The sequence below is a fragment of the Catharus ustulatus genome, chromosome 3 (assembly GCF_009819885.2).
Source record: "Catharus ustulatus isolate bCatUst1 chromosome 3, bCatUst1.pri.v2, whole genome shotgun sequence".
NCBI classification, from domain to species: Eukaryota; Metazoa; Chordata; class Aves; order Passeriformes; family Turdidae; genus Catharus; species Catharus ustulatus.
The window spans coordinates 80,694,849-80,717,760 of NC_046223.1; the positions used below are offsets into that span (position 1 = coordinate 80,694,849).

The 22,912-nt window shown below is 42.5% G+C and overlaps 1 protein-coding gene across 6 annotated transcripts in view; it reads left to right on the forward strand.

Annotated features, from left to right (window-relative positions):
- Positions 1–14,228, forward strand: part of BACH2 (BTB domain and CNC homolog 2) — a 182,052-nt gene extending 167,824 nt beyond the window's left edge. For all 6 annotated transcript variants that reach the window (XM_033055268.1, XM_033055273.1, XM_033055269.1 and 3 more), the window contains 2 exons: positions 8,948–9,154; positions 12,353–14,228. In XM_033055268.1, coding sequence (XP_032911159.1) covers positions 8,948–9,154; positions 12,353–12,832 — 687 coding nt within the window. In that variant the 3' untranslated portion in view covers positions 12,833–14,228. The remainder of the gene's footprint in view (positions 1–8,947; positions 9,155–12,352) is intronic.
- The last annotated feature ends 8,684 nt before the right edge of the window (positions 14,229–22,912 follow it).

The following is a 22,912-nucleotide window of genomic DNA, read 5'->3' on the forward strand; positions in this document are numbered from 1 at the left end:
ACTGAATGATGAGAGTGCATTGATGTGCTTGGGAGTCTGCCAGCAATGTCCTGTCTTCCTCTCTCCCTCACCCACTTCCATGGCACAAAGTACTGCTCCTTATTCTTAATTTGCTGAGGTGGTTCCAGCTCCACTAGGTATTGCTGCAGGTGTGTTTGCTCAAGCTATGCCTTTCCTGACACCAAGGGTTGGGCAGCCTGCTTGAAGAGCCAAGCTGCATGTTGCCAGCAGAGGTGTGAAATTACTCAAACAATTGCACAGCTGGCCACCCTGTGCTGTGGGAATGGCATTCAAGTCATCTTCGTGTGTGTGTTTGTGCGTCTTGCACGTTCGGGTACTAGGCTGTGCCTCTATTATATGACAACTTGAGATCATGTTCCATACCTGTGACATTTTGTTGGGTGGTGAGCTCTAGCAATCCTGGCACAAATAGTTTCAGAGAGAAGTTATCCTTTAATTTCCAGGATTGGTAAGGGAATGACAAGAGAATGATCTGGGACTGAAGAGTAAACTGTCAATTTCCATATAGTTCTCCCAAGAGAAGGAGGAGAAAGAGGGGCCCTCTCTAAAACTAGAGATGAACCAGCTGAAGATGTTGCAGTGATAACTGGCTAACCATGACCAAATAAACTGTCTGTGTGAAGTCACTAGTTTGAGGGCAGACTTAAATCAAGGAGATGTTTTGTGGAGCCCAGAAAGTGGATGTTTATTCACAGTTTCATTAGGAATATGTATGACCTAGAGAACATCTGGGTGAAATCATGTATCAGGTTCCTCTAGTAATGCTGAAAAACTCCACTGAGAGATTGTGCTTCAGTGTGGGGAGCAAAGAGTGCAGCTTTGGGGGGTTCATATGCTGAGAACACCCAGTTCAGAACCATGTCAGCTTCGTTACGGAATGGAGATGAAATGAATTCATCATTTATTCTGTCATTCAATCTTTATTCCAGCTACATCCCAGGCTTTATTTTGCAGACAGATGTGGGTGCTTCCTTTAGTTGGCTGCTTAGCTTTAAGAAAGAGCTGAAGAGCCTGGGGAGCCTCTGGTGTTCTAATCCCAGTCACAATGGGCCAGTGATTCTGAGAGGACAGTTCTTCATGCTCGTGTCGTAAGCAGGGGATGATGCAGAAGGGAGAGGAGTCTCTGTGGGAGGCTGTTTAGGATACTGTGCAGGAGATCTCATTTGGGAAGCCCTATAGCAACTCTGTTTGTCCATAGCTGGGTTACTCAGTGAAGCCCTGCCTTTACAAGGGGCAGAGGGCAGCAGGGACCAAGGACCATCCATTTCCACCCATGCTCCGTGCTCAGCATGAGGCAGCGCAGAGGGCAGAGGTTAGCTTTCTGAGGCTTGAAAATTAATTAGCTGTCATAATTACCTAATTGTATGGAAATATGCTGCAGCAAAAATGAGCCTGGAAGAGTGAAATTAGAAGATTGCAGGGGACTGGTGGTGGTTTCCTAGAAAAAGAAGTATGTGAATATGTGCAGGAGACCATGGATGAGAGGAAGGAAACACAGGGAGCAAACAGGCAGCTATAGGAGGCTGTCTGGGTGAGCTGCTGGCAGGGAGACATCTGAGACAGTGCTGGGAAAGGTTTGCTCCACTCCTGGTTTTGCTGCTGGTTTCCTCTGGGGCAGATTTTCTGAACTGTGCTGAGCAAGTTTTCTCCCTGGGACTGCTGATAAGGCTTTTTTTTTTTTTTTTTTTCAACCCAGGGTATTTTGATTAGGACTGTTAGGCATTAAAAATGTGGGGAGGAAATTAATGCTCTGTGAGGTTGCACTGCACTATCCTGAACAAACCAAGGGTAAACAGATCACATCAATGCTTTGGTAGAGATTGGGTTTAAAAATTGATCTTCTGAAGGTTGTTACCAATAAAAGAACAGACTTTGCAGCCTCATTAAACAATACTGTATTAATACAGTGACTTGGGGTGTGTATCCTGCAATGCTGCAAGATCTGCTGCTGTGGAAACCTCAGTAAAGGTATCTCAAACCAGACAGTAGAAAACATGTAACAGCAGTAGGAAGTTCTTGTATAAGATGCTCTACCTGTTCTTAGCAGTTTGGCTGTGATTAAAACAGTAGGAGAGACTCGCAGCTGTCTGAAATGGACAGCTTTCTATATTCTTCACCTCCCTGCAAGCTGCATGGGAATCTTTCTCCATTCCTGAAATTGTTGCTTTGCCCTTCCTGTCCTGATGACTTCACAGACGGGTCCCTTTCCCCCTCCATATCAGAAGACACAGTGTTTTCTGGGCTTCTGTTCAAAAAGCACTTGATAAGATATCTGGGGGTGACATGCTTGCCCTTCTGGAGAGTGGCCATGCAAGTTCTTCTGCTGCAGGTCAGCTTTTATGGGGGTAGGATGGCCTGACAGGAATAAGCCTGGTGGACTCTGACTGTCAGTTATCTCACAGGGCTGCTCAGTCCCCTTGGAATTTGGACCTAGCTGGTCTTAATTTGGCTCCCAGAGCGCTGTCGCTGCCAGAATTAATGTCACAAACCACCATTTGCTGGGGTATTGATTGTGTGAGAAGTAGGTTAAAGATTTCTCTCTGCTTTTTTCAGGCATTCTGCTTTCCCACAGAGTGATGCCATTCAGGAGCACATGGCCAAAGTTGTTTGGTGCCAGAAGTGGGGTGCTAGGGCTCAGCATGATGCCATGTGGGTGAAGGTGACCCCACCTTGTGACGAGCCCCCATCTTATTGAGGGTGCAGATGGCAGTCACAGCTGTCAGAGGAGGTGGCAGTCCTTGGAACACTCCTTGGTAAATCTTCTCCAGGATGTCCTTGCTTATTGCTTCCCTTCCTGGAGCCACCAAGACTCTTCTGCAATCTCCCTTTGTTAAGGCTTCCTGACAGAAGCAGCAAGTGCAATGTAGGGTGTACCCATGGTACAGAGTTGCAGGAACAGGGCTGTTACTTGAGCTACTGGGACTTCACAGAAATATTTAATAGTTTCTGTTGCTCTTTTCACTCAGCTCTCTCAGACCTCCACAGGTTGTGAAAAATCAATTACTGAAATATAATACTAGAGAGAAGACTTAAAGCTCAGGGCTTACAGGCAGGTTCTGACAATCCTGCTTAAAATAGCAACAACAAAACAATAAGCCCTGAAATAATGAATTGTTGAGAAGGAAGTAGTCTGTCAATCTGTTAACCTACTTAGGAACAGAAACTTCTGCACTACCTACTTTCCTTGGTATTCCTTTTCTTCAGCAAGTACTTAAGAGTTTTTATCTGCTAGAAAACGTGTAAAAAATATGTACTACTAAACCAGTTAAAAAGAAATCTCAGCTCGGTCTAATTTGATCAGTGAGTTTTCTGTAGAAAAAAATAAACAAGGGTAAGAGGAGGTAAGAGGTGGAGTTTTCCAAGAACTATTACTATCTAGAGGATTGCATTCAATGTCTTTTCATCTGTATTTCAAAAGATTTTCCCGCCTGGGTTAGTGACTCACTTTTCAAAGGAAATTTTCATAAAGGGAAAGCTAATGCAATTAGACCTTTGAGGATATTGTAGGTAAATAACTTTCAGCAAGAGTTTAAACCCCTCCATGTTCAATGACAGGCAACCACCCTCTCTCTGTTCATCTGCTGGTGCTTAGCAAAGTACTGCAAGTCAGAGCACCAGAAAAGTGGAGTAAATCGAAGTTGCTCTACCAGAAATGTACTGTAACTATGCTGAGTTACCTAATCTTAGACTGCTTCACTGCTTAATATTCCTACTCAGTGAGGAATGTCACACAGAAAGAAGGGCAACCAAGAAAATTACATAGGAAGGTTTTAACTTGCTGTGGTATGTGATATCTCCCTAAAATTTGATGATCAGCCATCCCAGCTTTCCTGGTTTTACTAGGTTTGCAAATTTGAAAATGAGAAAAGTTAGTCTCCAGATTTTCTGGTAGATGTTCTCCTGACTAGGATGGCATCAGCAGAGCACTGGGAATTGTTTCTCAATGTCTGTTTAAATGGTGTCTTATCAAACATTGGTGTTGTAAGATAAACTTCATGGGAGTTTTGTTTTCTTTCCTCTCTTCAGTAGGAATGGTCTCCACGCTGCTAGCAAAAAATTGCTGGATTACAACAACACTGAGAGTTTGAAATTTCAGGAGGGTTATTTTAAACACTGTACTATTTTGTGGTGCCCTACAACCGATTATTTTATACCTTGATCTGAAGACCTTGCACAAGCTCTTGAAGGACTTCAGTTCTTAAGCTGCAAAAGCAGCTCTTTTAGAGAAATACTGTACTTTCTCCCCTCTCATTTCACTGCCTGATCTTCCATTCTGAAGTGTACCTGTGGCTTCTGTCTGTGTTTCTGTGCTATCCCTGGTCTCAGAGAAGCCTGTTAAAGGGCAGGAGTGTCATACTGTTGTGCCCTTTGAAGGGCTGGAAGCTGGGGACACTGCAAGCAGTGAATGGGAAGAGGTCAGCCCAGCATTCTAAGCACCAGCAGTGTGTGTCCTGAATACAAGTCCAAGTCATGGGCTAAAGGATGAGAACCCCATCCACATCTCCTGGGTTAAAGCACTCAGCCTGGTCCCCCATTTTTGTGAAGCAGGTGGCAAATCAAAAGGTTATTCAGCCTGCCTCCACTAGGTCCACAGCTGTGCCCTCTCAGGCAGCATTTGCTGACCCAAATACCTCTCAGCCCTCACAAGGTGGGGCTGGAGCTGACCCCATGCCACTATGGGGCCATCGGTTGTCTTGTGTCAGATGGAACACACTCTGCAGTGGAACCTGCTGATCTGAAGGGAGACCATTTAGACCCTGGTTTGTTGACACAGTGGTAAATCTTCACTGCCTGTGCTCATCATTCCACTTTTGCAGTCCTCTACCATCTTGGTGTAGTTGACACCTGGAAAAAGGAGGTGTTTTAAAAACTCTGCCTGTGCCAGTAGACAGCAGGATGAGAAAATGCACCCTTACAGAAAGTATGGCCCATTACCTTTGTGCTTCTCAGGTAGGCTCTGTCGAGGTGAAATCAGGACAGAAAGGGATCCCTAGTCTGTAGGACCACAGGTAGTGCCTGAAATACCCTGTAGACAATTGGGCCTCTAACAGAGGTGGATATACCTCAGCTCCTGTCCTGGAATGAGTTTTCTTCCTGAGTGTGTGTGGAAGACAGACTTGCATGCTAAGGAAGATACTTGGAAGCACAACATTAATGTCTTGGGCTCTTTTGTGTGAAGCCAAGTACCCATTTCTTCATTTAAAAAAAAAGGCATTAATATGATTGAGCCCCTGTGCTGGATTACTTGGGTGAGTCCTGAGAGTCTTCCAAGGAGTCAGCAAGTTTAAGTGTCAGAGGCTTTCAGGATTTGAGGGCACTAAAGCAGCAGGTTTTTTTCTTACAGCTCTGGAGCAACTGACCAACTTGTACAATGAGTTCCACCTTCCCATGCCCACTACTTAATGGTTGCCTTTTCTTATGGATAATATATTTGTCCTTTTAGTTACTGTGATGTTAAAGTGAGACTTGGGAAGTTCATTGCCTTTACTAGCACTTGGCTAGGGTGAGATGATGTTTTAATTACGATATAAAGAAAGAATGGAAAAGCTAAGGTTACCCATAGGATAAAGAAATTCCCAAGAGCTGACATTTATATTTTAATGTGAGTGACTATAGGTCCTCAGTCCTTTCCTTTGTTCCAGATGAGAAAGAGAGAGGGGAGAGGTGCAGCAGTAACTAGTACAACAGATGAGCAGAGCAGCAGTAAGTGGCATATGATCCAAGCTGGCACTAACTAGTGAAGCTTGAAGGAATTAATTGGTTATATATGGGCCTTGCATGTGCTGAGTAAGTCACTGTCCCTGTCGTTTTACATCACTGCTCTGACTTAGCCTCTCAAAGCATTGACATTTACACTGGCATCCTAATGCTAATAAGGGGGTTGAAATGCCACAAAATCCTAACCAGGTTTCCTTTTTCCCCAGGATGGATTGGCTGTCCTCACCCAGAGTTGGGGCAATAGTCTGCAGTGGTGGTAGAAGGTGCCAGTTTATTTGTTGTGTGTTGGAAAGCTTGTGCTGGCACTGTAAAAATGCGGAGAAAGAGTAATTGTGCTGATAAGGCAAGATTTTGGTGCTCTGTGAGGTTAGCTCTGGCTAGAATAACTCCTGGAAGGAGCAAGGATCCCACTTACATTTTTAATTTGAAACAGTTTGAACCAAAAAATCATAGTAATTAAAAAGAAAACTTTACAAGAAAGCATACTCATTGGGGTTTTCTTTAATGTCTTAGAGAAGATTGTCTTTCTCAGACACCTCAGGTAAGGTTTGTCTCACCTCCCATAGATACTGTAAGATGCAGAATCTTTTATGAGTCTGTAAGTCCACTCCTTCTGGCTGCAGAAGGAGGGAGAAGCCGTGCAGCATTGCCATCTGAAGGGACCAGGACATTAGGTAGTCCCAAGCCATCATTTCAGGCACTCTGGGTGAGTCAGATGAATCCCACGCACTGCACAGTTGCAGGCTTTAGCAAAATGACTCACCACTCTGTTATGATAAATAGCAGCTGAGAGTCTTGCCCTGTGCAGATGTAAAACACTTTAGCCTCTCACTGCAGCAACACCCCGGTGCAGTTATTCACTGTGTCCGTGCCAAAAGCTTGGTGGGTTGGTAGTTGTTTTTTTTTTTTCAGTTGACAGCTGATTTCGAAGAGGGAGACAGGCAATAAAAATGCTGTGAATGGTGAAGGAAATGAGTCTGACTCACTTCCACTTTCCCTTTCACATTTTTAATCCTGTGCAGTGCTGCCTGTGACAGGAGTGGGATTATGCTGAGATTACTGATAGCAGTCTGATCTGCTGTGTAGATGGTTTTATTTTCAGTCCTTTTTTTTTTTTTTAATGAATCTGTTTTTATTTATTTTCCAATTTCCCTTCAGCAGCTTCTACCTGACATATTTAAATTGCTTCTCTTTTATTCCCATTCCATCTGCAAGCACATCTCCTCCTTGCAAGTAAATATGTTTTGGAAGCGAGAGGGAGGGAGAAATAAAGTTAACATTGCTTTCCGTTTTGGTCTTAAGAAAATAAAGAAAAACCGTGAAGATGAAAGGTCTGGTTTTGTAGTGAAATTGTGGTCTTTCAGAGGAAAGCACTGGCTGTTTTTATTTTCAGACCCTGGTTGAAGCTTGAGAGAAAAGCAGGTGACACTGAGTTTATGTTGACCATCCATAAGCTCAGGAGGGGAAATCAAACAGGTTTCATGTCATTTACTGGCAGTCTGTAAATAAGCTAGTTCACATCACTGTGCCTAAGGTCAGCCTTTGTGTGTACAAGCAAGAATTTGGGAGGGTTTGGGCAGCATTTGGCATTCCTTGCTGCTTTAAGTTGACCTGTCAAATAGTGTGTTATGAGGCAGTGCCTGGAAATGTGGGGCAGAGGGTCATGAATGAACATTCAGTGCATGAAGCCATCTGAAAGGATGTGGTAGGTGTTTGCACGGAACTTCATGTACCCCAGGCTTGGCAATGCACAGGGCAATGTTAGAGGGGTACCAGAAAACATCCAGGAACACCCATGAACAAACTGAGGAGCTGATTACTGGCAGGTTTAGGTGCCTGGTGAGGGTCCATGGCTGCCAACACCAGAGGCCACCACTGTGTGTTGGTGTATGTGTGTCCTCAGCAAACTGTTCTGCTTGAACAACTCAGCTCTCTAAAGAAGATAGTTTATAATCCCTGTTGTTACTTTCTTTATTTCCAAATAATTTTTAAGTGCACCATTTGAAGACAATACTTGTTTCAAATATCAAAGGAATGATGTCAGCCCATGACTTTCGTTTGGCTGGAGCAAGTTACCTTCTTTGATAGCTTGTGTGCAGAATGGTCTCCTTGTTCCAGAGGTTCGATTGTACCAAATAGGGACAGAAACATAAATACTTACTGCCATCTTTTGGGCAGTGTGGGTATGACTCAAAAAACAGAAGGGGTCAATTGAATCACTCTGCATCTCCTTCAGTTTTGTCAGCTGATTCTTATTTGACCACCAAATACAATAGTTGGCTGAGGAACTGGTTTTTTGATAGTTATCAGTCCAAGGCTCTAAGTGAAGCAAGGTTTCTAAGGAGAGGTTCTTACTTTGATTTGAGCAAGTTCATAGATTTTGAACAAACAAACTAAAAGGCTTTGAGCACATTCACCATTCTCCAACTTTTCACACAGTGTATGTTCATTGCTTCAGACTGCTGGGGGCTTTGTGTTTTGCTCTGCTTTAATGCATAATTGCTAGGATTCTTGAAGTCAGACCCTAACCTTTTCAAGAAATACAATTTCAGTGCTCTTTAATCTGCAAGAATATTAGAGTGTCAACATATATAGGTTTATTTTTAAATATATATATATTTTAGCAGGATAGGATATGTTGCATCTCACTCTTCTGACCCTTTATTCTTACACAGTGTACTGCTCAGTTGAAATGCTGATTAGATGACCTTTTCTAATTGCAATACAGTATTTTTCATCCACTTGAGCTGTCAGGTTGTATTTTTAATCTCATACTTAATCAAACTTTCAGTCCTACAGTCTAAGCAGAGAGACAGTTCCTGATGTGGTAATAGCCCCTTCCTTGAAACTAGTTTGAATTTAATAGCAGCAAGGTACTTCACTCTTTCCAAAAGGCCATGTCTCTTAGTGGACAGAACCTTCTTTTAATGCAATTAAATCATTTATTAATTAAGGCTTTGTTGAAAGGCAAAATTTTTGTCTGGGATTCATATGTGTTGCTGATTTAAGTATGATTATCATCTTATCCATACCATCTGGACCTCCACAATGTGCCACAAGGGAAAAACTTGCTCAGTGTAAAACTTGGTTTGTTGTTTATTGAGGGGGTGGCAGCAAAGATAATTGTCCTTCCACTCACTGTTGTTCAGCTTGCATTGAGCAGGCAAAATATGACTCTTTGCTCTTGTCCTGTGTTTGTTTGTTTTAGGTGAAACTTCCTTTTCCTGTTGATCAAATCACAGATCTTCCAAGGAATGATTTCCAGATGATGATAAAGATGCACAAGCTAACCTCAGAGCAGCTCGAGTTCATCCACGATGTCCGCCGGCGCAGCAAGAACCGGATTGCAGCTCAGCGCTGCCGCAAGAGGAAACTGGACTGCATTCAGAACCTCGAATGTGAAATCCGCAAGTTGGTGAGTTCTGTGCCCTCGCTGAAGCCCAGCTCGCCCTCGCACTGTAGCCTGTAGGGCACCAACAGCAATTCCAGTCCAGTCTTCAGGGGGTTCAGTCAGTTTGTACATGCATTAGCACAGTGCCCAGTAGGCAGTGCCACCACATTTTAATGTAAGGGAGTGAGGTGACTGAAGCGAGCCCAAGTGGCTGCTCAGAAAACTCCTCTCACTTTCAGTCATGGTACGGACACCTCAGGTGGGGTTTGTTGTGCTTCATTTGCTTTGTTCTCTGCTCAAGCTGTAGGAAACATAGTGTGAAAGAGGCAGGGATCTGTTGGAAGAAGCTGAGTTACCATCCCCTCACAAATGGCAGAAAGCCACATGACTTTGGGTTACTCACTTGTTGCCTGTGCCTGTCTGCTTCCCGTCTGTAACAGGGAGGTGACACTGACCTCACAAGCTGGTTGGGAGGCTTCAATCACCAAGGCTTGTGAAGCCTTCAGATGCTGTGCTGCTGAAGCCCTGGGGGGAAAAAAAGAAAAATCAAAACATTGTTCATAGTGGTGCTCCACTGATGCAAAACAAACAAGGCAAAGATAAACAAAATAGTGAGCAACTACTTCCTGCACTGAGTGCAATGCAGAGTGTGTACAGGGTGAGTCAGAGGTTCTGCACAGTGAAAGAGTGGATGGATCCTCATCAGGCTGTCAGAAGAAGCAGCTCCAGTCCTAGTTGCACATGCCTGTCCCTCTGCACTGAGCTGGTGATGGGGGGGAGTTCCTGTCTCTCTCCAGAGCCTCAGGAATAGCACTCTGAGGGCTGGACTAGCAGTAGGGGGTGATTCAGCCTTATACCTCTAGCCTTCACTTGAAAATTAGTTGAGTTAATTGATTTAATGCAATCCTGTGACATTGCTGTTATTACCTGATATAATAAACTGTAGACAGACAAAATAAACATTTCAAGTCCTCTCCCCAACACAAACACACGTCTCAGGGGAATGAATGAAAGGCATATGAGTGGCCTTGTGGGCTTGATCTCTGCTCAGTTTGAGGAATCAGAAACCATTTGAGGTGCAGGATTCTTCCTAGAGGAAAGTTGACGTTTCTGTTTAGCAAAGGGGACTTGAATATGTGGCAATCTGCAGTGAGTGAGCCAAGTCTGGAAGGCCTCCCATTGGACCTGTTTGCAAACATTGAAGGGGTGGTGGGTGAAGTGTTGGCTAGATGCCTTCTTGGGCACAGTAGTCACAAAATGATGGAGTTTTTGGTTGTTGGAGAACTCAGAAGGAGGGTCAGCAGAACTGCCACCTTGGACTTTCAGAATGCAGACTTTGGCCTGGCTAGGAGACTGGTTGGGAAAAATCCCTTAGGAGGCAGTACTGAAGGGCAGAAGAGTCCAGGAAAGCTGGACATTCTTCAAGAAGTAAATCTTGCAGGCACAAGAGCAGGCTGATCCCATGTGCCAAAATGTGAGACACTGGAGAAGACCAGCCTGGCTGAACAGAGTTTTGGCTAGAACTCAAGGGAAAAAAAAGAGTTTATTTGGAAGAGCTCAGGAGGACTACAAGGATATCATGAAGTTATGCAGGGAGAAAATTAGAAGGGTAAAATCCCACTAGAACTTAACCTGGCTACTGCTGTAAATCACAATAAAAAATGTTTTAGAAACAGACAAGCAACAAAAGGAAGGCCGAGAAGAATCTCCGTACTTTATTGAATGCAGGAAAAACATTGAAACAAAGAAGGAGGAAAAGGCTAAGGTACTTAATGCCTTCTTTGCCTTAGTCTTACTCAATAGTAAGACCAGTTGTTCTCTGGGTACCCAGCCCCCTGAGCTGGAAGACCGGGACAGGGAAAAGAATAAACACACAACACATGACCCCTGGAAATTCATTTGTTGTCTTCTGTTCTCTTTGTGATCAGCAGTTTCCAGTCTTATGAATTACATAATGGTGCTCTGGTTTAAGGGTTTTTCATTTGGCTGGGTGTTTTTTTATGAAAGACCCCTTTTCCCCCTGTAGTTACTTACTTTAAGTCACCCATCTTCTTGACACAGATGGTTTCACAGCAGACAGTCAGTGAAATGCTTGTATCCTCAGAGTTTGATAGGTAATTTTTTTTGCCTGCTTTCACTCATTCATCTACCCACTCACATTCCCTTTTTTCCCTGCAAACTCGCAGCATATTCTCCTCCATAATTCATCATCTCAAGATGTACTTGAGCATCTGTTTATTTTTTTATTATTTTTATGCTTTCTTGATAGATTTATCAATATTTTAGCAGTTAGTTCTTTTCATGTGCACTGCTCTCTTTCACATACACACAGCTGTATGCTTCCAGTGTGAGTTCTGGACCCAGGACAATACTATCAGCTGTCAACAACCACCCATATTTGGATTATCTGAGTTATGGAGCTTTCACACCTCAGATGCTGAGACATCTTGGGTTTAGCAGTGTTACTAGGTGAGATACGTGGCTGCGCTGCTTTTGGGGCCAGCTCAGCTCTGCAAATAGTTCTGGTACTCTACAAAATCTCGTCTACTCTCTCAAGCTGCATGCCCACCTGCCTGAGACAGCAGGAGATGCAGGACCATCCCAGTCAGTCTACACTGTGTCAACACCATTTTTTAGAGGTGAAACCCTAGGATAGGTTCATAAAAATGTCTGTATTAGATCAAGCCCAAACCATTCAGCACTAGAGTATAAGAAAATGAGCCATGGTGCAGGCCACAGAGCACACTTAGATCCTCTCTTCTGAATAAACCACTCAGTGGTAACAGAGCTCCAGGAGGTACACCCAGCCTAAGCAGCCAATCTGACAGTTCAAGGGTGAACCAAACATCAGCAACTTATCCTCACCTCAGGAATTAACCCATTTTTGTGCTGATTAGATGGGAAATGGCACATGTCCCTCAAAATGTTTTGTTCAGAGTTCTTTTGTACTGTCAGGCAGCCTTAGTTTATAAAGGGAACAGTTCTATGGGAATAACTTGAGATGCTATCCTCTTCCCCTTCAAATGTTTTTCTCCAGACGTTTCTCAAACTACTGTCCACACAGACTGTGGTGGTCAAATACTTGATGTCTTTCTGACTTTTCCCCTGGCCACATACAAACAAGTGTGACATGCTGGTGTTCTTGGGTGCTGCATATGTGCCCAAAGTGAGCAGTCAGTGGATGTCCCTTCCTCAGCCTAAGGTACCTTCTTTCTTTTTCAGGTGTGTGAGAAAGAGAAATTGCTCTCAGAAAGGAACCAGCTGAAAGCAAGCATGGGAGAATTGTTAGACAACTTCTCCTGTCTTTCCCAAGAAGTGTGTAGAGACATGCAGAGCCCAGAACAGATCCAAGCTCTCCATCGATACTGCCCTGTTCTCAGACCCATGGATCTACAGCCAGTCACCACTATCAGCCCCACCCCAGCTGGTGTGGAGCAGAGCATGGTGACCTCCCAGTGCGTCGGGGAGAGCATGCAGTGCTGCTCAGAGCAAGGCTCAGTGCAGCTGGGAGCATCCTGGCTGCCCAACAACATCTCGGAAAATTGTTCGGCGGGCGCGGGATTGGATGGAGCCGACGCAGGTACTTACCCCGAGAGAGAGCTTCCACCAGAGCAGAGCAGCCAAACGGTCACGGTAGACTTCTGTCAGGAAATGACTGATAAATGTACAACAGATGAACAACCTAGGAAAGATTACACCTAGTGACTCGTAACCTTAACGTTACACCTGGTCAGGTGTTCTTCAGTCAGCCAGTGGCAGTGTTCATTTGTTGTCTAGAAGAACGTATTTGGTGCACACTACAGTGGTCTTAGCAGCAATACTGTTTTTAAGTATTCCCTCCTCTCTACAAGCAGGAGTTCTCTTCACAATGGTGCTATCCCTTGCTCAGGCAGGGAACGAAGCAGTGGCAACACTGTCTGTTTTTGTATGTTGATTTCAATCTTAACAGGGATGGACATAACACCTCTGAGGACCCAACCGCAGCTTTTTTCTCAGTGGCCCATGTCACAAAACCCTAACTCAGGAATTTCCTCTGAATGTTCAATTTTTCATTGAAGACAGCTTCTTTACACATCAAAGTTTTATAGCTTAACTGTACATATTATATATAATATATATAAAATATATATATCCATATGCAAGAGTCCCTGCATGCCTCAATTTTTCTCATCCTACAAACTGGAAGCTTTCATTTCTATTGTACAAACAAGTTCCAACATTCCTTTTTGTCTTTGATGCTAGAACTAGTTTGGTAACTTGTTACACGATAATTTTTTTCCTCAGTTCGCAGTTCAGCAATAGCATTCAATTTGTACTTATTTATAAAACTTTAATGTCGGAAACTTATTTGAGATTTTATTATAGACATTTTTTTTGGCACAGCCATTCTGTGCCACTTGAGCAATGTGGAGTTATTTTATTTTCTTGCAGATACTGTACAGTAATGGTCAACTTTGCCACTTGCACTGAGTTTCTGGTCAAACCTCTTTTCATAATGAAGTCATGACTTCAGAATAACTTGAGTATATGGTTTTCTTTGCTTTATGGCTTAAAGGAAATAGAAAATTTTTATCTAATAGACAAACACTCAGGAGCTCATTATGTAGTAAAAACGGTCTTGCCAAATACTGAATTCACTATACAATTTGTAAAGAGAATCTGCTTGAATTATTTTTATATTTAGACTTCTTTCTGTTTCACAAACCAAGTTTAAGTGCTGTTAATGATGCTTTTGGAGTCTTATAGGGGGAAGTATATTTCACTCTTTAGAGAAAAGTGTATTTGACAACTGGATCAATTAATCAAATGTTCCACGAAGTAAAGCAAACAGAGATCACGTCAATATACCTGGGGGCTTTTTCTCCAGCCCCACTCTGCATCCTTTACTCATGGAAGCAACTGCTGCTCCGGCTAGTCCCCAGAGCCTGACCTCAGCTGTCCTCAGACGTTACCTGTTCTCCCCACCAGACCCAAGTTGCAGAGATGGGTCTGGTGAAGTCAGTGACCCTGCCTAGGTAGGCAGGGTTGCAGGATCACACCCCTAGTTGTTGACTTTGGCTTCCTTATGGAAGTCCAGCTAGCACTGTATCCTCTAAGAGCAAAACATACGTTTGCCAACACCCAATTTGGTCACTTACCCATCAAATCGTTGTGTTCCAGGATCCTCTTATCCTGCAGCATTGTCCTCAGCACAAACTGCAGCTAAAAGAGCGCTGTCTCAAAGGAGACTACTCAGTGAATTGGCTTAGTTGTAACTGTATTGGACTTGTATCTTAATGTTGACTCATGTTATGACTGTGTGAGACAGCAGCTTTCCAAGCATAACATCTGTATGTACAGTGTAGACAGAAGAACAACCTCCTAATGCTTTTTTAATAATTATTACTATTCTAAGTGTACTGAGTTTTTATTTTGTGGTTCTTTGCCCTACGTGTGCCAGGTTGTGTGGCTTTATCGACGACAACTGTCATGTGCTTTATTGGCTGATATTGTTTGTTCTCGCTGAAAAAAAAATGACCAGCTGTTCACACCTGTTAAAAAAAAAAAAGTGTGGGGAAGCAGCTTCTCAGAAGCACTAAGTGATAATGTGGTCTTCTGTGCTAACGTTTACACTAGAGGTGTGCGCTGGTGGTTTTTTGAGGCACTCAAGTAGATCAGCATCTTGAACCCTGGAGGAGGAATCAGCTCCCTCTCTCCACTTTCTTCCATCTTCAGACTATGCTCATGGACTGTCGCCCACTTGCCACAAAGTCTTGCTTTTATCCTCCTCATGCAAACTATTGTAATTGTAGCCAAGCTACTGAGGAGGAAATGCATATAGCATGTGCCATGTTTGTTGAAAATACTTTTTTTCCCCGCATGTACAAAGAAAAACTAGTATATAATGTAGGAGAATATTTATGTTTAAGTATTAATCATTACTGTACAAAATCCTTACCTTTAAATGTTCAAGAATATACAAATGCCATAAACTCCTAGTTCACACGATTGAAAAAGGGGGAGGAGTTGTCCTTTCTTTTTAAAAGAGCTTAATCTAAAAATATCTGAACCCCCTCCCAACCATCCTTTGCAGGTAACTTCACTGAGAAGCTCTTTGGTGGGGGGGTGGGATTTGATTTTCCTTTGAATTTGTTGACGTTGCAAAGCAGTTCTGTGCTTCGCAGAGAAGTTTTGTTTCTATGAGACCATGGTGAAAGCTAGAATTTAAACCTAAATGTGAATCACATTATAGAGTCATAGCTACTTGGGGGGGTTGGGGGTGGGCGGGAGGGAAGGGTCAACTGACACAGTATTTTAAAGATGTTTTTCTGTTGCCTTTTTTATTTTTAAGTGACCTCCTATATATATGAATAGATAGAATGTTTTATGAGTATAAAACCAAGTTTTAACTTGCTTCCTGACATGAAGATTTACTCTACTAACAACTCATGTGCAACTGGTACTCTTGACCTCATTCCAACGGTTTAAAAAACCCACCCACACAACCCATTGCGCTGCAGCTCTTAGGTTTGACCTGGCCTCATACTGGTGCTGGGTCTCTTGATTTCCTCTACCTTGGGAACTGATATGTAAAACCACTGCTCAAATAAGTGTCTCTTCCTCAACCTTTCTATCATATCTCTCTTTCCCTTCCCTGCAAGCTTTTCTGGATGTTTTTCATTCTTTCCCATTAGAAGTGGCTGATTTTGTGTCATTGCTTCCTATATTTACATGTATCATGGTTTTTCAGTGGGATTTTTTTGGTGGTGGTGGTGGTGGTTGTTTTTTGTTTCTATTTTGTTTTGAAGGTTTTTTTTTGCTATTTTGAACCATGTGGCTTTCAAAGCAGTTACTGGGCTAACGTTAAAGGAAGATACTGGGAGAATTAGTTTCAGACCTGGACATCAGTTTACATACCCAACCGTTCTTGTCTCACGAGGTCAAACCAAATGACCACAAAATACCATTGGAAAGAGCAAAAAAAACAAAATAAATCTGACTGCAGAATTCTAAGAGTTTGGCCAGTGGTCACTGTGATCTTAAGAATCTCTTTGCATTTGTCAAAGAGGATACATGCAGCATCTTTCCTACTGGGCGTTGCTTGGGAATGGCATGGTGAAATCCCATCTCCCCGCTGAGCACTGCTCTGCTCCCCTGGGCCTGTGAGTCCTTGGAGCTCTGTCCAGTCTGTATCTAGTCCTCCTTTTCCTCTGCCATTGCTATACTTGTATTGCCAGGAAACCTCATTTCATTTAGGCTTATTATGCTTTGTCAGGTGAGTACTACACTATATAATGTGTTTGTTTCTCTGCGTTCTCTGGGGGTGCCTTGAACACAAAGCTCATTGTAAGCTGATTCTGGAACAAAAAGGTAGTGAAAAAAAAAATTTAAAAAAAGAGAGAAAACAAGCAAAACAAAAGCAAAAATGTTGGCTGTGTTATCAGGAGATCCCAGTATTTATATCACTGACTTCCTAATGTGGTGACTCAGGCGTCAAGAGTTTGATGCTGCAGTATAAAACTATTATTTTATATATTGTACAAGTAATTTATTAAATATCTTTCTAAGGGTATATGCTGCTTTTAAGATGCACTATATTTTTGGATCTAATCCCTGTATTATTTTTTTCCCAAGGAAGTAAAATGTGCTGCAAAAGCAAGCCACAGTGATTAGTATGCTAACTGCTACTTCTCTTTAAAAAGGAGAGTGGGAACGAGATACGTAACTTTGCTAAGTGGATTAACTCCTGCCAGAGAAATGATTAATCCTGATACTGTGGTTGTTAATCTGGAGTGCAACACTTCATCATGTCTGTATCCTAAAGAGTGCTTAAATAGAAGTTAAAATGCCTACATATATAGTTAATTTTTTTAATATGTGACTTCATGATTGCCTAGTAAATAAAATAAATCTGCATGCTGGAATCACTATAATCCTGTAATAAAATGAAAACTGATCCACAAGGAGAAAGCATGGTGAAGCACTGCAATTCCAGAATCAGCACCACATCCTCACTTGTGTCTTGTACTCCACTGCTGTGGTGGTGAAGAGCGAGCAAGGGATGTGTTGACAGAACAGGAGACCCACAGTGAATTTTGCAATGAGACAAGGTGGACATTTGCCAGGCTTCCACAGACTCACATTTTGCTCCACTTCACATCCTCTACCATTGCAACAAGGAGTGCTGCTTTCACCTTTTTTTCCCTAATCTGAGATGATTTTGAAGGTGACTCTGGGTAAATGTTGTAGCTCATGGCTACAGCATTTTAAAAGTCTCTATTTTAGGGCTTCCTTGAGAAGTTTTAGCTCAGTATGAGCAGCGGCTTTGCGTAAGGAGGGGATCTGCTAAGTATGGAGCAGTTTTATTTTTATCAGAAGTGAGGTGAAACTCAAACTATTAACATAAAGAATTTCTGCTCTCTTTCCTGTTAAAAATTTTCTCAACAGATTTTGACTTCCTTTCAGTTTTGTCTCTGCCAACACAGTCCAAGTTAATTTTGCATCCATATATAAAATACGTGTATGTATGTATACATACATCTATAATTCTAGTCAGAGTGTGTGTTTGTGTATTTTCCTGTTTATAATACATATATATATATTTATAATACTCCCTGGAGTATTTTATGACTCAGGCATCAGGTCTGATGCTGTAGAATACAATATATGTGTATATGCATATGTTCAAATACTGTGTCTATATTTAAAAGATCTATTGTTGGTGGTCTGTAGAATAATATTCCCTTTACTCTCAAAATTTTAATGGCATTACTTGCAAAGACTAAGTGTACAGTATTTTCCTACACTCCACCAAGATAGGTATTATTTATATCAAAATCAATTATTGATAAACATTTTAAGGTATTATATGGATAATATTGCCATTTTTGCAAACAAAATCACTTTTTGGCAGGAAGGAATGCTAAAAATATCTTCTTATAAGCTTATTACCCCAACCAAGCAACTGCTAAAAAGCCAGTTAGATGACTCCTGTTCTTGTGCAAACTTAAGTGACTGTGGGCAGAGCCCTTGCTATAAGTGAAAGTCACTGTGTGGTTCATGCAGTGCCACTGTTGTCCCTTTTGGCTAATTAAGGGCATGCAGAAAGAAATTAGCATCCCAAAATAGAAATGGGAACTGGCAGTGTTTGATCTCATTGATTGCTTAGAAGCAGAGATGGTCCCAGGCTATGAACCCGAACGATGCCTCCAGCTTTGGAGGGAGCCAGGCAGGGCCTGTGGTTCCCAGTGGGCTCGTGCCTGCAGCCAGAGGAGCCCATGCTCTGGGATGTGGGCAGGGCAGAGGAGGAGCAGCTGCCCTGTGCTGGGGGCTGTGGCTGACACCCCCTGCCCAGGCTGGTGGCACCCTGCATCTGTGATGTACCCGAGAGAATCGTGCATGGTTTCAGTCCTCACTGCTGCGTTTGCTCTGCCTGAAGCTCTCTGGATCCCTCAGACCAGCAGGAATGATACTAAACACTTTGGTGATATTCGGTGCGTGGTTGTTTACTCAAAGTCGCAAGCATCACCTTTGATTTCAAGGGTGGGGATGCCCTAAGAGTTTGTTCCAGAACCAGTTGGTTACAAGTGCACCTCTTATATATGCCTTACAAACTTCAGAGGCCATATTCAAAACAGGGTTTTATCAGTGTATGCAAGGGGGTGCAACCCCTCTTCTCTTCCTCCCCAGGTCAAACAGTATGGACAGTTTTCACACATATCTACCTGTATAACCCTCTGTACCTCTCATAACTGGTCAATGACTGTAACAGGTTACATCAGGTGTTTTTTCTACATACTTTTTACACAGATTCTATGCGATTAATGTAACTTAATTCAATGCATCATTTTATTGTACTAGTTCTTAAGCTTGTCTTTATTTTTTTTTTCTAGGTGACTGTGGTTTCTTGTGATTTTTATTGTATAAATAAATGAGGTGGCTGTTGATGCTTACTCTCTGTTACTAAGAATTTTTACCTTTTTGGAAGAAAGCATTGCTATGAACTAATGAATTTAAAATGTCATTTACTCATTGTAAATACAGTATTGTGCAAAAAAACAAAAATAAAAAAAACCACCCAACCCTTTTCATTCATTTGAATTGCTAGTGTTAACTGAATTTTGTCTAGACACCATTTCTGTTGATGAAATAAAGACATATCATTATGTATTGTAAATCGTCTCGACTCTGAAATCAGTGTTGCAGGGCACAGTTAATACACGGGTTGTAGGTGAGACACAGGAGGGTGGGTTGGACGTGGTTGTTACTGCCAGGTGAATTTCTGCGCTGATGAAGAGACTTCTACTCACGCGGTCTCGCTGCTAATTCACTAGCAGTCTTTGATCCAGGGATCCAGTTACCTTTGATCTGCAGGAACAGCCCGGAGTGTTCCGTTGCAAACATGAAATAAGTTTTTTTGGAAGATCAAATAAGCTGTATCTGTACCCATTCCCCTAGTGCATGATTTAAGGCAATTCTGCTCAGTCTTTCTTTTGGTCTTCTAAAGCGCCAGTGTACTTGTTGGAAGGTAAGGGAGGAAGCCAGGGTTTGTTTCCCCTTTAAGGAAAACCTGAGAGAAGCCGACAGATGTTTCTGTAGAAACAAAACATAGCTGAAAAAATCTCTGTAGTATTCCCTTCTGAAAGAGGAACCTTGCACCGTGGACCGTTGGCAAGAAAGCCAGAAAGGAAAGAAGAAATTAAAACAGCTTTAGATACTCTTTACCACAAGCAGGACATGGGGTCTAGCAGGGAGGTATTTGTGCTGTGAGAGTCCCACATCAACCACCTCTGTCCTTGTGTCAGATGCAGCCTGGGAGCCTGCTCAGCAGCTCGGCAGGAGGAGAACCCAGAGAGGGGGGAATGGCATGATCAGTTGTCCCACCCTGGCCCACACACTTGCTGGGATGATACTCTGTGGAATGGGGAGGAGGGCAGGCTGCTAGAGGGAGGTCCCCTGACATTTTTATTACCAAAAGAAACACAAAAGACTGTAGATCATGTTCCCTTGGTCACCAACCTTAGAGATGAAAGCTGCATTCTCCTCCATTTGCAGCAGTGAAAGTTCCCTGCTAAGTTTCAATCATAATTCTCATGGAAGAAAATCAAGTGTTATTTTCCAGTTTCATTACTCAGTTTTCCAAATCTTCCTATTGAGAATATATGAAGATGGCTTCCCACCTCATCAAATCTGTCAGAAGATGTTGCATCCACCATGTCTACACAGCCTGGCAGTAGACTAAGTACATTAGCAAAGCTTTTCTCCATCCCTCTGTTGTTGCTGGAATTTAATGGCCACCATTTCAAGTTTGGGTTGGTTTTGGGTTTTTTTGCCTTAAAATACTGAAGAAATGCACAGGCAAATTGTCAATGAGTTTCTAGTGAGGCAGAATATTAATGTAAATCATGCTCTCAAACAAAACCAAAACACTGCAATCTTTATGTTTGAGTTATTTTCCTGCAGTCCTGCTTTCTGCTAGCCTTGCCTTAGAGTTGTCAAGTCATGGAGGATTTTTATGCTTAGGGAAAACTGCATAGCAAACAAACTTGTTTCAAGCATCACTCCCTGCTGGGGTGATAGCAAATGTGAACTGTGACAAGCTTGGCAAATAAAAGCAGCTTGAAGTGTGTGGCCAGAAACAGGATCAGGGACAGTTAAAAGGTGTTTTGTTTTCCAGGTACACCAGTGGAAGAGCTGCTTTCTTGGGCTGCTTCCTTGGGCTACATACAAGCCAGAAAGCCAACCCTCCTGAGCTAGGCTGTACTAGCAAACTGAAATGAGCACTTTTTGGCTTTGCTTGTCCTTTGGTTCTTCTGTATGAATGAATGAGACTGCAAAGCAAATAAGATTTTTGTGACTATGATGTGATCTTAAACAGCAAACTGGAAAGTATAGGTCTTTTGTACTTAAAAGTAAATTGTCTGATATCACTTAGTTTCAAATTTGAATCCAAAAGCATTAGCTATGAGGAAGCTACATTTGCATGGAAAGACTCTGTCAGAGTTTGAGGACTGCATTAGCACAGGCAGACAAGCAGCAGATATTCTTCAGTTGTTTTTTTCTCCCTTCAATTTTCTGTCCTTCCAGATTCCATGAGTGTTTCCTCTGTATTTTTATTCATCAGCTGCTGAAGTCTGGAGAGATGGAGGCCACATAGCCTTCCAGGTTACTTTCAAATCAAACTATTCCTTTCTTGTCAGTGCCTTGGGTCTTACACTACCTTGAAGTTCTGTGGATCAGGCTGGCTTCTGATATGAACATCACTAGCATGCACAACAAGTTGCACATCCCAAAACACTCCCCAAAGACAGAAGGCTCTTTCTGCAGTGGCAGCACACACTGACAAGATCCAGCTCAGTCTACATGAGAGAAATCTTGAGTCATGAAGCAAGCTCCCCATTAACACCAGCAGAGTACAGTACAGCTGGGTTGGCATGAAATTGAGGAATAAAGTGTTTGCTTTTTTAAACTGTATTATCAATTTAACATTAAAGCAGTGGGAGAGGAGAACATAATGACAGAAAATCTGCTTTTCATCTCTCTGCTGAAGGCAGTTTATGCTCAGTTCCTTAGTTTATTTCTTCTCCTTAGAATATCCTTACTTTTTCATGATGGATGATAGTTCTAGGAGCATACTCTGAAAGATAATAAGAGAAAAAAAGCATGAAACTGAATTGGCTTAAAGGAGAAAAAGAAATGCTATCATAGTTATTAACCCCAGCACAGAAGGGAATCTGGTGTTTTGCTGACAACATACTTACCTTGTAGGACTTTGTTTAATGCTAAGGGGAGGATGGGAAGAGAGGAAACACTTTGATTTTAAACCAAAATAAATACATGAATGCATTGGTGTGACCAGCAGGTAAGGGAATTGATTCTCCTTCTCTACTTGGCTCCTCTAAGACCTCACCTGGAGTGTTGCATCCAGCTCTGGGACCCCAATATAAGAATGTCATGGATCTGCTGGAGCAGGTCCAGAGGAAGGCTGTGAAGATGGTCATAGGGGCTGGGAGACCTGTCCTATGAAGACAGGCCAAGAGAAGAGAAGGCTCCAGGGAGACCTTAAAGCACCTTCCAGTCCTAAAGAGGGCTTAGCAAGGGCATGTAGTGATAGGACAAAGGGTAATGGCTTTAAACTGAAAGAGAGTAGGTTTAGATTAGGTATTAATAAGAAAATCTTTACTGTGAGGGAGATGAGGCACTGGAACAGGCTGCCCTGAGCAGTCATGGATGCACCATCCCTCAAAGTGTTCAAGGCCAGATTGGATGGGGCTTTGAGCAACGAGGCCTAGTGAAAGGTGTCCCTGGCCATGGGTTTGAGGGTTGGAACTAGACGGTCTTTAAGGTCCTTCTAAAGCCAAACCATTCTGATTCTATAATTCTGTGATTTAGTAGTTTGTTTGAAATCAGTGAACTCACCCTAGTAGCTCTTCCTGTACCAAGTAAGGGGATTTGTGTATTTTTGAGTTCTTTAAAACCTTAAAAAGAAGGACTCAATTAAACAAGTTCCGCTTTCTAAAATCCAGGTTATTTGTTTGTTGCTGCACAAATCCTCAGGGGGTTTAATTAGGGTTCAACTGCTGCTGACACCCAAAGTTTGTCTGTGTTTGTACAAGTGGTGAACAGCTACCTTTGGGTGGCCAAGTGGCTTTTGCAGGATAATTGGTACACTTGTTTTCATCACAACTTTCTTCTGAGTGCTCCAGGGCAGAATAAAATAAAAGTACTGTGGGATTTATTTATTTTTTTAAAGAGGTGTTTACCCTGAAAAACTACAAAACCAGTAGTAGTTCCCAGCAGGTG